This window comes from Chlorella variabilis (assembly GCF_000147415.1).
Source record: "Chlorella variabilis unplaced genomic scaffold CHLNCscaffold_21, whole genome shotgun sequence".
In the NCBI taxonomy this organism is placed as follows: domain Eukaryota; kingdom Viridiplantae; phylum Chlorophyta; class Trebouxiophyceae; order Chlorellales; family Chlorellaceae; genus Chlorella; species Chlorella variabilis.
The window spans coordinates 938,406-953,534 of NW_005435067.1; the positions used below are offsets into that span (position 1 = coordinate 938,406).

At 62.7% G+C, this 15,129-nt stretch overlaps 4 protein-coding genes across 4 annotated transcripts; 3 read left to right on the forward strand and 1 right to left on the reverse strand.

Annotated features, from left to right (window-relative positions):
• Nucleotides 1-493: 493 nt before the first annotated feature.
• Nucleotides 494-2,225, forward strand: CHLNCDRAFT_58834 (hypothetical protein; the record flags this gene model as incomplete). The annotated part of the gene is made up of 6 exons (XM_005844678.1): nucleotides 494-605; nucleotides 687-784; nucleotides 897-983; nucleotides 1,094-1,176; nucleotides 1,568-2,026; nucleotides 2,136-2,225. Coding segments are annotated over exons 5-6 (543 nt in total), but the record flags the coding sequence as incomplete, so codon positions are not given.
• Nucleotides 2,226-2,988: 763 nt separating this feature from the next.
• CHLNCDRAFT_138745 (expressed protein) lies at nucleotides 2,989-3,463 on the forward strand (the record flags this gene model as incomplete). Its single annotated transcript, XM_005844679.1, has 2 exons — nucleotides 2,989-3,110; nucleotides 3,211-3,463. 2 exons carry the CDS (start codon nucleotides 2,989-2,991, stop codon nucleotides 3,461-3,463), a joined length of 375 nt encoding a protein of 124 aa, XP_005844741.1.
• A 60-nt stretch (nucleotides 3,464-3,523) lies between these two features.
• CHLNCDRAFT_58835 (hypothetical protein) lies at nucleotides 3,524-8,367 on the reverse strand (the record flags this gene model as incomplete). Its single annotated transcript, XM_005844758.1, has 8 exons — nucleotides 3,524-3,727; nucleotides 3,844-4,320; nucleotides 4,475-5,516; nucleotides 5,690-6,047; nucleotides 7,165-7,540; nucleotides 7,641-7,781; nucleotides 7,970-8,208; nucleotides 8,310-8,367. 8 exons carry the CDS (start codon nucleotides 8,365-8,367, stop codon nucleotides 3,635-3,637), a joined length of 2,784 nt encoding a protein of 927 aa, XP_005844820.1. The 3' UTR covers nucleotides 3,524-3,634.
• Nucleotides 8,368-9,638: 1,271 nt separating this feature from the next.
• On the forward strand, nucleotides 9,639-15,129 carry CHLNCDRAFT_58836 (hypothetical protein; the record flags this gene model as incomplete). The annotated part of the gene is made up of 10 exons (XM_005844680.1): nucleotides 9,639-9,714; nucleotides 9,868-10,094; nucleotides 10,211-11,173; nucleotides 11,414-11,581; nucleotides 11,855-12,042; nucleotides 12,236-12,361; nucleotides 12,609-12,752; nucleotides 12,972-13,109; nucleotides 13,408-13,478; nucleotides 15,117-15,129. The coding sequence occupies exons 1-10, from the start codon at nucleotides 9,644-9,646 to the stop codon at nucleotides 15,127-15,129; spliced, it is 2,109 nt and encodes a 702-aa protein (XP_005844742.1). The 5' UTR covers nucleotides 9,639-9,643.

Here is a 15,129-nt window from a genome sequence, read left to right on the forward strand (position 1 = left end):
TGCCGCCGCCGCCGCAGGCAGCACCCCTGCGACGGCGGCGGCAGCAAGCCGTGGACCGAAACTCCGTGCCGCCGAGTCCCGTGGCTGTGGCCGTGGGCTTCTGGCAGGAAACTACGGCCGCAGCTCGGCAGCACGGGGGCGTCGCAGCGTGCCGCCGCCGCCGCCGCGCTGCCCCCCGGGCACGGCGGCGGCGGCAGCAAGCTTGGGCCCAAACGCCGTGCCGCCGAGTCCCGTGGCTGCGACCGTAGACCGTGGGCCGGAAACTGCGGCCGCAGCTCGGCGGCACGTGGTTCTGGTCAAATCGCCAAGCGTGCAGCAGCGCCGAACCACGCTTCCCGGCCTCGGCGCATGCCTTCAGGGGCCCCCTATCGCTGGGCACACCCCTCCAACACCGAACATGCGCCCGGGGGGGAGGGCGGCCCGGGCTGCCCAGGCCAAAGTGGGCCGCCCTCGAGCAAGAGGCGGCCGGGCTGTGTGCTGAATGAATGAATGAATGGCCGTGCTGCGGGCAGTGCGGCCACTGCGCGTGCTGGCACGCAGCCAGCAGATGCTGATGGTGTCTCGCACTCTTTTGCGTTCGCTGGCCTCCATGGGCCACGTCACAGGTGGGAGCTTGCTGCGATGGGGTGCGGGGCTGCTCCACTAGGCACGCGTCAGCTGATCTGTTGCTTATGCTAAAACTGCAGTCCTGGTAGGAATGGTGCTCCTCATCTTCTCAATCATCTCCGTCCAGCTGTTTGCCGGGTTGCTTTGGAGCTGCAACGACGAGAGTGTGGCTGGCAAGGTGGGGGCAGCAGGGCTGATGCGAGAGTGCTGCCAGGTGCCCATGCTGACATGATTCAGTCATTACAAGCCAGCAACCAAACGAGTGTACCGGCTGTAAAGCCACGCTGCAGGAGGAGTGTGTGGGGGTGTATGTCGCCACCGAGACGGGCACCCTGGAACAGCGCGTGTGGAGCAACTTGTGGCTCAACTTTGACAATGTGAGGCACCAGCTTCAAGAAAGTTATGTTGCCAGTTATGTTGCCAGTTGAAATGGGGCCCAAGCCGCCTCCTGCCATGTGCACTTCCTTCCTTTGCTCGTCGCATGCAGGTTGGCAACGCATTCATCACCCTGTTCATCACTGCAACTTTCGACGGCTGGACCGAAACTTTCTATCTCACCCTGGCCACAAAGTGAGTTCGGCTGCCACCTTTGGCAGTTGGCCTGTGGTTGCGCCCGGCCCTGGCTCTTGCGCCAGCTTTACTCTGCTTGTGCATCCCTTCTGCCTGCATCTCAGCAGGGAGGCGCCAGACTTGCAGCCCCAGCTGGGGAGCAACTTGGTAGCATTCTTGTTTTGGTTCGCATTTATCTGCACATGTTCCTTTTTTGTACTCAATTTGACCATCGGGGTCGTGTTTTACGAATTCCAGCGCCTCAAACTGCTAAGCGAAACAGGGAGCGCAGTGTTGACGGCCGGTCAAATGGTGTGCAAGCTCAACTCGCGAGATACACCTCTGGTGATGCAACCTTGGCTGAGCAGGCATGTGCCGCGGCCCCCCCCCGTACCCCACATGCTGTATGTAGGGTCACATGGAGATTTTGCAGGCAGTTTTTCGACTTAAACCGATTGATCGGGCTCCAGAGCCACGCAACCAACTGCGGCGCTGGTGCTACCGCCTTGCCTACAGCCGCTGGTTTGATCGCTTCATGCTGCTCACGGTCGACTTGAATATCGTTCTGACCGCCACCACAGTGAATGGAGCTCCTGCCCGGTTGACCAAAGTGCAAGATGCCGCCAACACGGTCTTCTCGGCTGTGGTGATCTTGGAGCTGTTGTTTAAAGTGATGGCAATGGGATTGCAAATAGGGAGGAGCAACTGGCACAAGCTGGATGTATTATTGTCGATGGCAGCTTTGGCAGATATCGCAACCCAAATTGTCAATGCCGCATCGCACACCACCACCGTGAAGCTCGGGGCGTTCAAAAAAGTGCTGATGCTAGCACGTGTGGCGCGCATGTTCCGGCTTTTGCGGCACGTCAAGGTAACAGTGCAGTCTCTGCCTGCAGCAGCTGGCTAACCAAGCCAGTGGGCCTGAATCCCACTGATGCACGTGTGCATGCCATCACGCCCATGCAAGCCCGCCTCTGCAGGGCATCCAAATGTTGCTCAGCACGCTGGTCATCTCTCTCCCAGCAATCGTCAATGTTGGCGCGCTGCTGTTGCTCCTCTTCTTCATCTGTTCCTATATGGGTTTGTACAGCTTGCAGTGGCTGTAGTTGGCATGCAAGCCAGCCGCATCTCACTGCCTGCTCTGTTCTCTGCTGCGCTTCATGTATGCCGCAGGGGTCCAACTTTTTGGGAGCGTGGTGTGGCAAACACACCTCAACGCCCACGCCAATTTCACCACATTCCCCCAAGCTCTCCTCCTGCTTTTCCGAGTTGCCACTGGTGACAATTGGACACTGTTGCTGCACGACTGCATGGTGCAGCCACCAGCCTGCGACCTGGCAGCTGGAAACTGCGGCCATTGGTGGGCCCCTTTATATATTTTTACCTTCTTTTTGGCGGGCGCTCTGATTGCCATGAATCTGGTGGGTGGTAGATGCGGATTGCCTTTGGTGTGACTGTTGATTTGCATCAGCAGGGCGCGTCAGATCAGACCCCTTCTGGTAGCTCTCCACCTTGAGAGACTTCCCCTCCCCTGCTTTTGGCAGCTGACCACCGTGATTCTGGAGAGCTTTGAAAGAATTCAGAACTCGGCAGCATGGACGCTCACGCCACAGCACCTGGAGGTGGGGTGGGGCGTGCATACGCATTCATGTGCGGTGAGGGGTGCTTGGTTCACTAGATGGAGGGTTGCTAGATGGAGGGTTGATGGAGGTTGCTAGATGGACGGTTTCCCCCCTTCAGGATTTTGTTGCGTTGTGGTCCGAGTTCGATGATGGTTCTTCTGCAATTGATCCCAGCGATCTAGAAGCATTGCTGCGGCGCCTGCCACCACCCATGGGCCTGGGCCCGAAGGCCACCGAGAGCGACATCATGCGCTTTGTGTTTGGCCTGAACATCCCGTTGGACAGCCGTGGGTTTGTACCGTTCCACCGAACCGTTTATGAGCTGGTGCTGCGGTGAGTGCTGCACGGGATGAGTGGCAAGATAGCGGCAATGCGCTGCATGCTGGAGTCGGGTGCCAACCCAGAGTCAAGGTGCGCGCCACTGCACATGCAGGGCCAACCAGGAGGAGATTCCCGAGGGCGAGCTCAAGCGGCGAATGGACCGCATGGTGCGGCGCTTCCTCACGCGCCACGCTCCCAAGCAGGAGCAGGAGCTCATGAACTTTCAGATGGCAGTGACCGTGTTGAGGATTCAGCGCAAATGGCGACAGATTGCAGCACGGCGTAAGGCGGAGCGTGAGGCCGCACGACCCATGGTGCCTCGCCTGGACCTCAGCCGAGTACAGACCTGGGGCACAGGCCGGTAGCACAGGGCTAGGGGGCAGGCAAGCATTACTGTAGGATCCTTTACAGCTTGACCATGTGTTGTTCCTCTATTTATTGTTACAAATCATTTGAAAAGGTCAGACAATGTGATCTGGTGTAGTAAAGTGACCCCTTCTCATTGGCCACGTGCCCGTAAACACGTTCCATGCTTCCTAGCCATGCGAGCGGGCGTGATAAATATCCAGCAATTTGAGCTGAGATGCCGAGAGTGGCTCCAGGTGCGGCTTGATGGCATCCCCAACCACCTGCATCCGCCGAGAGAGTTGGCAGGGCCGGTGCAACAGGTGAGTTTGGTGCAACAGGTGAGTTCCCAGCAGGCAAAGGACGGCAAAGGTCACCCAAAAGGCAGCAGCCCACTCACCAGCCAGATGCTGATCAGGCAGTCTACTGTCGCCTTGCGCACATCCGTGAGCGGCGAGCGGTAGGTGGTGCACAGCCCCGGCAGAAGCAGCGGCTGCAGGTGCGCGCTGAGCCCTGCAGGCTGCATATGGACCACCACTCTGCGCAGGCTGCGAATGGTGGCATGCAGCTCGGCGCCCTGCTGCCGGTCAGTGGACAGCGAGTCGCCGATGGCCGGCAGGCGCGGCGCCAGCACCCCCAGGCAACTCTGCGGCGGTGCCCGCAGCAGCAGTGCCTCGAGCGCTTCGTCCGCTGCCAGGACAATCTCACGCGCCTCTTGCTCCGCGGCGCAGGCCAGCAGCATGGGCAGCAGCAAAGGGAGGGTCGGGAGGAAGAGGGATGGCAGTACCGCTGCAGCCAGGTCACGAGCCAGCATGAGGCCGGTGTCCCGCAGCACCAGGCTGGTGCTTCCAAGCGCGGCGCACACAGCTGCCATGACCTGCATAGTGCAGGCGCACCACAACAGTATCTTGCTGCACTGGAACCAATTGCTGACAAAGAAGAGCAGTGGCAATCTGTGAGGCAAGCAGATATCCTGGCATTGGATGTAATCACTTAAGTATTCTCTACAACTTTCGGCACCCATTGCGCACCTGATCGAAGCAGGGCGGCCAGGCTGCCGCTGGCAGCACATGCGCAAGGCGTGACAGGCCCTGCAGGGCCTCCGCACTGGGTCCTGCCTCCAGCTGCACCATCAGACGCTCCAGCTGTGCCGCCATCACATCATTAAATGGCACCACCGTGCCGGTGGGCACTCTCACTTCCAATCGCTGCTCAGCGCGAAGCTGAAGTGCTGCCTGAGTCACCGCCCCATTCGCGGCAGGCTCTGCGGCTGGGCTGGCTGCCACATCAGCAGCAGCTCCTGCTGATTCTGTTCCCAGCGGCGACGCAGACTGCACCCGCCACAGAAATGGCGACGGGGGCTGTGGGGTGTGCTGGTCTGCTGGAGCAGGACCTGCTGTTTGCGCCTTGCCTGCTCCAGAAGAAGACGAACCGGCGCGGCTGCCCTGCTTGCTCCTAGCATTCAGGCTGCCGCTGTTTTCCTGGCGGCGGTGCTCCTCCTGCGGCGGCAGCTTCAGACCCTCGCTGCTCTGTCGGCGGCTCGTCAGGCTGCCAGACTGCTGATGACTGGGCTCACTGTCCCTGCCGGGCCGTGATGACAGCGGAGCAGGCACCACATGAGCCTCGCTGCAACTGCCCTGCTGCTGCTGATGGATGGCTGGGCCGATGGCGCGCTGCACCATCAGCAGGTCTGCCGGCGGCAGACTGTGCAAGGTGTTCAGCACTGCCTGTGCCTCGCCGCCATGGTAGGCTGCTGCCACTGCATCGGCTGCCGAGCGCCGGATGTCTGGGTTCTTGTCTGTCGTCAGCTGCAGCAGGCTGCGCAGCAGACCGCCCAGTGCAGACCGTGGAAAAGGTCCCATCAGCTGCTTCAGCAGGCCCTGCCGCTCTTCACCGCCGCCACGAACTGCCCTAGCGAAAAAGTCCATCACAGCGCATTTGACCCGTGGCGCGCGGTTGGCCTGCAGCGAGCGCGCCAGTGCGCCCAAGACAACATCCGCGCTGTGCTGTGCCAGCGCTGCCGCCAGCGCAGCATCCACCAGCACCCTGATCTGTTCCTTCGGGTCTACCACCCTGCAGAAGCCATGGCATTGGGGGGCAGAATCAAGCTGACTGTGCCCTCCCACCTGCCAACAGATGCACTCCAAAGCGGCCCGGGGAACATGCCAGCCACCTCCATGTCCCCGGCCATGCGGCGGCCCGGAATGCACACTGTGTTGCCGGCCCCCGCACGCTTGGATACCCACCTGGCAAACAGGGCTGTCATCACGCGATCCAGCTGCGGTTCGAAGGCCCGGCTGCAGGGGCTGGCAAGCCCCACGCCCAGTGCCGCCAAGGCCGCAGCAGCCACGCGGAAGTGGGCGTCACCACAGCCCTCCAGCAGGGCAGCCACCAGACGGTCGGTGTTGGAGGTCACGTCAGCAGCCACCACATGGCTGTTGCCCGACTGCTCCAGGGTGGCCTGGACAACCTGAAACACGGAGACGCGGTTGCCCCAGTCTACCCCAGACTTGCCCAAGCGAGCCAGCAGCGGTGCCAGGCTGGCTGGTGGGCAGACGCCGGCAATGGCCTCCTCCCTGCCGGTACACACACTGCTGCAGACCTCTGCATGGCCAAACAGGTGCCAAGAATGAAGTGAATACAACAAGCATGGTTGCTGATTTGCAGCAGGCCAATCACACGGCCCTGAACTGCCTCCTGCACACCTGAGTCCTCTTGGATGCTGCTGGCCTGCCGCTCCAGTCCGAGCGGCCATGCTGCAGGCTCCACATGTTGCTGCAGCTCTGGGAGAGCCGCTTGTGAGAGAGGCAGGGGCGGCAACGGCGCTCGCACCGACCCACGCTGAAGCCCAGCCGGTCGCTGCAACGTCACTAGTGCGGCACCCGGCGCTGCTGCCGTCTGGTAGCCGGGAAGCTCTGGCACATCCCCAAGGTTCTGCTGCCGCTGCAGGCAGGGAGACAGGTTAGGGCAGGAGTCAAGCTTGCACCATATCACTACACCAGTACCTTGAACCATGCCCCGCAGTGGAGCGCGTGATGCTGCTCCCCCTGCACATCAACATGGGTCCTCTCTTACCCTGAAATTTGCGATGCTCATGCGTGCTCCTGCGCCTCCAACTGAACGCCGCGGCGCCAGCCTCTCCCTGCCGCTCGCCGCCAGCTGGCCAGGCTCCACCTCAGCCTCAGCGTCTGCTGTGGCTGCCGCCTCCCTCCGAGCCCGACTCTTCGGGAACATGGTGCGAGGCGTGGCCTGCACTGGTGCCACCCGGTTGTCTGGCTGATTTTCTCGTGCTGTAGCTGGGAGCTGCTGGCACATGATGCCCTGCATCAGGCTGCCGGAGGCTGCGGGCGCTGCGGAGCGGGTGCTGCTGGGCTGGGAGGGGCTGTGCGGCATGCTTTCGGCCGCACTACTGAGGCCAGAGAGCGCCAGCTTGGGCACTAGGGGCACCAGCCGCACAGCACCGCCTTGCTGGAGGCTGCCAGGTGCAGCAGGGAATGCAGAGGTGCGGGGCAGGCCGCAGGGCGGGGTGCTTGAGCCACTATTGCCCAGCGACGAGCGGCGACTTCCAGGCTGTGACAAGCTGGGGCCCTCGGGCAGCATGCCTGCAAGCGGATAGCCAGGAAAGACGGTGTGGGGGGCATGCGGTGTGGGGGCCATGCAGCAATATTTAAATGAGGCTGCCTGCACACAGGTCCACTACATGCCTGCCCTCATCTCGCACCTGGCACATACTCCTCTGCTGCCATAATCAGCTTATCCTGTAGCTGCCGGTCACGCTCCAGGCGCGCAAGCATAGCTTGCGCCTGTGCAGGCCAGGAGCGTGCGTAGGCTCCATACAGGCTGCGTCCCACCACTCGCGTCTCCGCGTGCGCGTCCTGCACTGCTGCCAGCACTGCTCGCTCCACGCACTCCAGCTGCCGTTCGTAGATCGCTGGCTCCCACCCTTCAACAGCCCGCAGCAGAAATTCGGCCGCCGACTGTCGCAGCCGCCCGTTGCGGTCGCCTGCCACCACGGAGCACAGCTTGGGTAGCAGCCGCGGGCTAGGGCAGGCGGCCAGCATCGCATATGTGCAGGCATCAGCCGCTTCAGAAACAATCTGCAGTAAAGGGGGTCAGTCAGGCACAGCAAAGTCGTAAGGAAAGATGACCCCAACAGGCGATGGCGGCCCGTGTCTTGTTGTAGGCCCATTCATTCACCTGGATGCCCATGGCCAGAGTCTTGAAAACCACTGGCAGCAGGTGCACAGCCAGCGGCTCAAAGCTGGTGCCACAGGCTGCCGCCAACACACAGACGGTGTGGCATGCCTGCCGTGACACCGCCGACCGCCGCTCTTGCATCTGCACCCAAGCACGTATGCGGGTTGGACCCAGCTGCCAGCGCTCGACAAATCATGTGGAGGCACCTGGCAAGCTGGACCGTCCTGTCGCCTGCCTGTCTAACTGCCCCAACCATGCAAGCATGAAGGAGCGCTGTTGTTCAATCCAAGTTGGCACTGGTGCAAGCAACATGCCCTCAGCTTATGCACCTGCGCCGCCAACGAGTCCCGGACACCAAGCAGCAGCTCCGGAAAGGTGGCGAAGCCTGCGGCGCCGCTCTGCACCAGACCCTCCAGCCTCAACAGCGCATCCACACGCTGTGTCCAGTCCACCGAGGACACCAGCAGGTCCGGCAGGTGTTCCATCTCGGCCCGCAGCGCAGCACTGCATCCCACCGCCACCGGCACCGCCTCTGGCAGGCCGTCGAATGCACTCGCAGACACGATCCCTGCATGTAGTGGATGTTCATGGGGGGGCATGGATGTCACGCATGCCCTGCATGGCACCTCGGTCTCGCCCAACAGCTCGGCTGCGGTCGGTGCTGCTTACCGTCGTTGTGGCCGCCCCGTCGCTGCCTGGCCTGGCGGCCCAGCTCCTTGGCCTCCATACCGAATGAACTTTTCGCTCCTTGCTGCTCTGTAGGGAGAGGCCAGGGAGATCAGAATAAACACAGGTAAACGTGGTGAACGCCGCAACCGCCTCAGCTCCGCCCGTCGCGGCCACCTCGGCCCTGCGCTTGCCTATAGCATCAAGGAAGCCTGCGAACCACAGCTGGCGGTTCCCTCGGCAAGTAACTGCAAGGCGGAGGAGGTGGCCTGTTGTTGGCGAGCACAGTCAACCGCGTGATCGCCGCGTTGCAAAGTGTGGAGGCGGCGCTGATGTCTTTCTGGCCAGCTGTCTTGTTTGCCAGGGGCAGCGCTCACAGCATGCCATACCAACCGAACAATTGCCTCCATACCAACCGAACAATTGCCTCCACAGCCAGCCAGGCCTGGAATTATTGCATCATTCATCTTCCACCATCTGGCTGTAATGCTTCATCTCCTCAGCCCCCACCAGCCTGCCTTGGTGCTTGACGCTCATTTGGCTTCCAGGCAGACATTAAGTCCCGCCTACCATACCGCCCCACCCCAAGCGGGCGGGAAGCACCCCAATGATCCCACTTGCTGACCGTCGAAGCGCTGGTTCTGCTGCAATACCCCACCCCCACCATACCCCACCCCCACCATACCCACTCTACGGAAGGACATGGTTACCCCATGCAATCAACAGGGAAACATGGGAGCGCTATGCGCCACGGCCGCTCCCCCTGCCTGCAAATGCAGCAAGCTAGGCGTCAGTGCAACAGAAGGGGGGGGTGCTTGACTGGGCTTGTGATTTCCTCCACCGCGGCACCGTCGCCCAGTGGTGGGCAGCAGCGTAGCGGCGACTTGCAGGACGGGAGGGAGCCCAAACCCCATCTGGCGGTCGCTGGCTGCCTGCTCCTCTGCCTCGCCCCGCTTTTCCCTCCTGGATGCCTTTCCGGCGCCTGCGTTCCAGCGTTCCAGCGAGCCTGCCCAGACTGCACCGAAAGTGTTCCCAAGGCGACCAGCCCGGCCCCTGGCCAATTCTGCCAGCCTCTGAGAGCGGTTCATAGAGAGCGGGGATCACCCAAACCCAACCTGGGCAGGGCTCGTCCTGACTTGCACGGCCGGGTGTTGTGGTGAGGGGCGGTGGCTGTGTTGCCCAGGCGGCCCGCTGGAACACGTCCTTGTGAGCCAGGCGCAGGTAGCGAGGGGGATGGGGGAGCAGCGCTCCAGCACGGCACCCTTCGACCCAGTGTGCCACGGCTGCCACCAGGCGCAAGTCGCCCGCCCGCCCCCTCAGCTTTCGGATGCACTTCCATGGACCAGGAAGGGGCTGGCGGCGGCAGCCCACCCCGAGTAACGTGCTGCGGCTGCAGATTCCTTCGCAGGTGGGCGCACCGGTGCAGACCGAGGCCCCCCAGCGCCCCCAGGCCCCGGGCCCCATCCAGTCCGTCCCCGGGGGCCCCGCCGCGGCAGCCGGGAGGCCGGCTTCGCGGCAGCCCCATCCCCCCGCCCTGAGCCCGCTGCGCCCTTGTTTGCAGTCCGATCAAGCCAGCCGTGGGGCGCCGCAGGGCTCAGGCCGGCAGCAGCTCCAGCACAGATAGCGCGCCTTTCAAGGCAGGGCCTGCCCCTGTTGGGGCTCCAGCAGCGGAGCAGCCAGCCATCCTGAAGCCGCACTTGACGGGCCGGCGCTCCCGTTCTGACTCGCCCAAGTCGCAGGGCGAGGCAGAGGAGCAGCCCGTCAAGCGCCAAAACTCCATGGGACACGGTGCGCGTTGGTGCCCAAAGCGCCATGCCGGCGCATTGGCTCGCCCTGGCGCTTCGCTGCAATGCAGCACGCTCATCCATCATACCCTGCTGCTGCCGCCGCCTGCCTGCCTGCAGATGATCCGTTGATAGGACCCCCTGACAGCGGCAGCGTTGGAGTGCAGCCGATGGACGAGGCGGCGGTGTCGCCCACGGCGCCGCCGGCAGCAGCAGCGGCGCCTCAGCCGACTGCAGCAGCGGCAGCGCCAGCCAGCAGCTCGCGAGGCGGGATAGAGATGACGACAACGCAGCAGCAGCGGCAGCGGCAGCAGCAAGGGGGGTCACCGGTGCACCCCTCTGTGCTGCACGCCTGCCCCCCCTTTGGCAGCAAGTCTGTGATTGGCCGGCGTGCCAAGATGGAGGATGCCTGCGTGGCAGTCCCATACCTAGTGGAGGTGCCCATCAGCCGCCACGGCATGGACGAGCTGCTGCCGCCCAGGATAGCACCGCAGTTGCGCAGCTCCAGCGCTGGCGGCGTCTCGACGCTCTCCGACCTGACCGGGGTGCCTGTGCCAAGCGCTGGCGGCAGCAGCAGTGCCGTGCACGTGCCCGGGGACAGTAATGAGCAGCAGCAGCAGCAGCAGCAGCAGCAGCAGCAGCAGCAGCAGCAGCAGCAGGCACAGCCACGGGCCATGGTCATGGCCGTAGACCCCGTCAGTCAAGGTGCCGGTGGCGGCGGCAGCAATCCGTCGCATGACATCGCCACCGAGACACTTCATTTCTTTGGCGTATTTGATGGGCATGGCGGTGCCGATGCAGCGCTGCACTGCGCCAAGTCGCTGCATGAGCGAGTGCGGGACATGCTCTCCGCGTGCGCAGTTGCGCCATCTGGGGACCTGCTCTCGCTGCGCTCTAAAGACCTAGATGGCAGCGGCACACCGGCCGCCCAGATGACTGCAGCAGCAGCAGAGGCAGGTCCTCAAGCATCTAGCAGCGGCAATAGCGGGCAAAAGCCAGGCGGCGGCAGCAGTGGCGGCAGGGACGATGCAGCCTCGTCGCGGCCGCCTACCAGCAGGGGTGCTGTGTCCCGGGGAGCTGCAGGTGGGATTGAGCGATAACGGCAAGTGGTACAGCACCACTCACCCACATTTTGGTCTGCCAGCCGCTACCAGTGCACAGTGCTGGGCCGCGTGCTGCTAGCCTGTCACAGGCAGCACAGAGAGGCACTGCAGCAGCAAGCAGCACAGCCAAACAGTCTTTTGGCCATGATCCCTACTTTGCACTTATAGCCAAGTGTTTATTCATGTTTGCCTCCTCCCCCCACCATGCCCGCCCCTGCAGGCGCCCTGAACTCCAAGGCTTCTGGCAGCAGCAGCAGCTGTGCAAACAGCTATCTAGATGCGGACTTAGATGTCGCCGAGTCTGCCGCCGCCGACCATAGCATGCAGGTCCTGTCCTGCACAGCAGAAGCAATAGAGGCGGCGCTGACCAAGGCGTTCCACATCACAGGTAGGGTTTGGGCTGTGCAGGCTGCATGTTGCCAGCTTGCTGTTTGCAGCTTGGCTCGCAGCACTGGATTGATTGTGCTTGCATGCGTTGTTTGACGCTTAAGCATGGATTGCATTGAACGTAGGACAGCAAGTCCTGACCCAGCTAGCTTGACAGCGTTGCACCTGGCCGGGAGTGACCAGCTGGCGAGCGCACGGCTGCTGCCTGCCACACATTTCCTGTTCCAGTTTCCTGACTGCCTATTGCCCTACGTCGCCTGCCCTGCGGCTGCAGATGAGGAGTTTGGCAACATGGGCGGCTACGAGCACCTGGCTCTTGTGGGAACAACAGCTGTGGTGGCCTTGGTGGGCAACCGCATGATCTATGTGGCAAACTGTGGCGACTCGCGCGCGGTGCTGTGTCGATCTGGTGGCGCACTGCCACTCACGGACGACCACAAGGCGGCACGGGAGGACGAAACGGTGGGTAGCGGGGACTGCGCAAGTTTTCTGCTGTTAAGCAGCTGCGGTCTCATAACTGGGAAAAGCACAACTGCGCATCGGGAAAAGCAGGGGAGAGCATGCAAGCAACTTTCAGCAGATGCTTCTTGTGGCCAATGTTCCTGCATCTGTCCCCAGCACCTTTGGTGGACGCCGCTCTGGCCTTGTGTTGCAGGCTCGTGTGGAGGCGGCTGGTGGGCAGATTCTGTTTTGGAATGGCGTGCGCGTCATGGGGCTGCTGGCAGTGTCGCGTGCCATTGGAGACCACTCGCTGCGGCCATACGTCATTGCGGAGCCAGAGGTGAATTGAAATGGCCGCGCTCTGCTCTGCTCCAGGCTCCACCACTCCCGAGTTCAGCCTGCTCTTGCCTGTATGCTGCTGTGTGGCCCTGCTGCGTGCAGCCCTGGCATGTGTCCACACAGCGTCTCAACAGCTCCCGCTCGTCCTGCAGTTGCAGCGCCGCCGTCGGTGTAGCTTTCCTGCCTCGATCTTGTGCAGCTTTGTCTCAACCTTCCCCTGTCCTTGCCTATGCTGTCCTTTGCTCCAGGTGACCATCATTGCACGGCACCCCAGCGATGAGGTGATGGTGATGGCCTCCGATGGGCTGTGGGATGTTATGAGCAACCAGGAGGCAGTGACGCTGGCCAAGAAGTGCCTGGGCAGGACGCGGTCACGCGGTTCCACGCGCCAGGTGCACCCCACCCGCCAGCTGCCGCCCCAGCTGCTGCCTGCCTTTGTGCGGCTGGCGGGCCTGCGTCAATCTGTTTGCATGACTGCGGCTCCAGGGCATGATGTGCTGGTGCTGACGCTGGCTGTAACCACATGTGGTGCCCTCCCTACCTCCCCAGCATGGGCCTGACGTTCATGCCTTCCGATGAGCTGCCCCCGGTGCCTGCCTGGTTCCCTGCAGAGTGCGGCACGCGTGGCTGCAACCGTCTTGACTCGTGCTGCAGTCGATCGCGGCAGCCGGGACAATGTGACTGTGGTCATTGTTGATCTGTCGCCCATGACAGCTGCGGAGATGGAGGCAGAGGCACAGCTGTCGGAGGTGCGGGCGCTGTGGGTGTGCTTCCTTGGGTGTGATGTCTGCATAGGAGGGCTGTGCGCCCAGACTGCTTGTGGATGGCGCGTCTAGAACAGCTATGCTCATGCGAGCAAGCTGTCAGCCACAACGGAATAAGCACGAGAGCGTATAGAGCAGCCCAGTTTTGCTCTGCTGCTGCTGGCTGCCTGCTGCCCTGCTCTTGCTGCTGGTTCCTGCTGGCAGGTCGCAACCTCCAGGCTGCATAACTTGCGCATTTTAACCACTCCCTGAACCTTTCTTGTGCACCCTTCCTCCTCTGCAGCGCTCCGAGACGGCAACCGACGAGCGGACGCAACGGGCGCGCAGCATCCAGCCATCAGCAGTGGCTGTGCGGTCAAGCATAAGTGCCAGCGGCCTGAGCGTTGGGCAGGGCAGCGGGCCAATTGCGGGGCCGCCGCCCGTCCAGGCATCGCCATTTGCAGGCGCAGCAGTGGCTCCGACTCCCACAGCCCCATCTCCATTTGCTGACCCGCCAGCAGCTGCGGCAGAAGCAGCGGCTCCAGCCGTGGCACCACCAGCCACAGCGCTTGTCAGCCCCTTTAGCAGCGGCGCTCTGCCAGCGGGGCTGGATTTTGATGTGCAGCAGCATGCCAATGCAGTTGCAGCGGCAGCGGCGGCAGCAGCAGCTAGCGCAGGGGGGGCGCCTGCAGGGCAGCCCGTGGGCGCCTCCGCTGCTAAGCTGCCAGCAGGCGACAGAGCCTAGCCAGCCCACCGCGATCAGCCAATTTGGACCCGTTGCAGCACCATCCCACCAACAAATGAAGCCTCGAGCCGCGTGCTGTTGGCGCTGGCCAGCGATGCAACAATGCAGCATCTCCCGGCCTCAGTTACAGTTGCGAGTGACCTGGCCCTCGTGCAGCGGTGCATGTGTGCGCTCCCCGCTCAGGGCCTCCCGCCTCCTGTACAACACCTGTGCCGCTCCCTGCCAACCATTGGCCATGCTTGCTCGTCTCTCCTCCTCCTTCCTCCCTCGTTGCTTACCTGCGCTTGCTGCGGCTGATTGACAGCTGTGCGCAGGGGAGCATGTATGCCTCCTGCTGTTGCGGGCCCCGCCCCAACCTCCCCCCTCTCCTGCTCTTTGCCTGCTGCTGTGGGTGTGCGCTTGGTATTCTTTCTCAAATGACACCCTATTGACTGCTGCCGTCACCACCGCCATGCACCGCTGCTTCCAAACACCCTGCCACAGCCAATTTGAGGCGCCGCCGCCCCCCCCCCCCCGCCCTGCAAGCGCTGCACCCCAGCAGAGGCACTGTGTCCCCCAAGGCTCCTTCTTTCCCCGCACCCCAGTCTGAGCTCCTTCCCGTTCCTTTGCACCCGTCTGTTCTTTTCTGCACAAGTGTTGGCCAGCCGTCGGTGTTCCGACCATGCCCCGCGACCGCCGCTGCCGCGGCGCCAGCAGCTGGCGCCTCTTCTTGAAGCTAATCTTCCTTCTTACCCTTCTCCTCCCCTTCCTTGGCAGCGAGATTGCATCCCCCGTGCCCAGCAGCGTGAGGCGGACTGCCCGCCGCTGCCCCCGCGCCTGCTTCACGCTGCATTCCTCTGCAGTGCGCGCATGTGAGCGTAATCTGTGAGCCTGCACTTGCCCCTCTTTTCCTCTTTTTTCAGACTGCGCGCAGTACCATGGACTCGCAATGTAACCATAACAGTTCAGAGTGTGTGGAGGGACAGCGGCTTGCTTGGGGGGGACAGGGGCTGCTTCGTCGCAGGGAGCAGCTGGCAGAGGCTATTGCGCCTGTCGCTGCTTTCCCATTGGGCCCGTTGCTGCAGGTGCTGCTATCTCCAAGCCCTCGTTGCTGCGTGGAGATGCTGTTGTTGCAGCAGCCGAACAGAGGCCCTCTGCTGCTGCTGCGGCGGCTGCTGCCAATTGCCGCTGCAAGAACAATGTTGGGAGGCATCAGCACAGATGATGCTGTCGCCGATATCGCGTTCAAACAGCACGCCCCGCCGCCCACCTACCTCGTATCTACGCAGGTTGAGCGTGTGA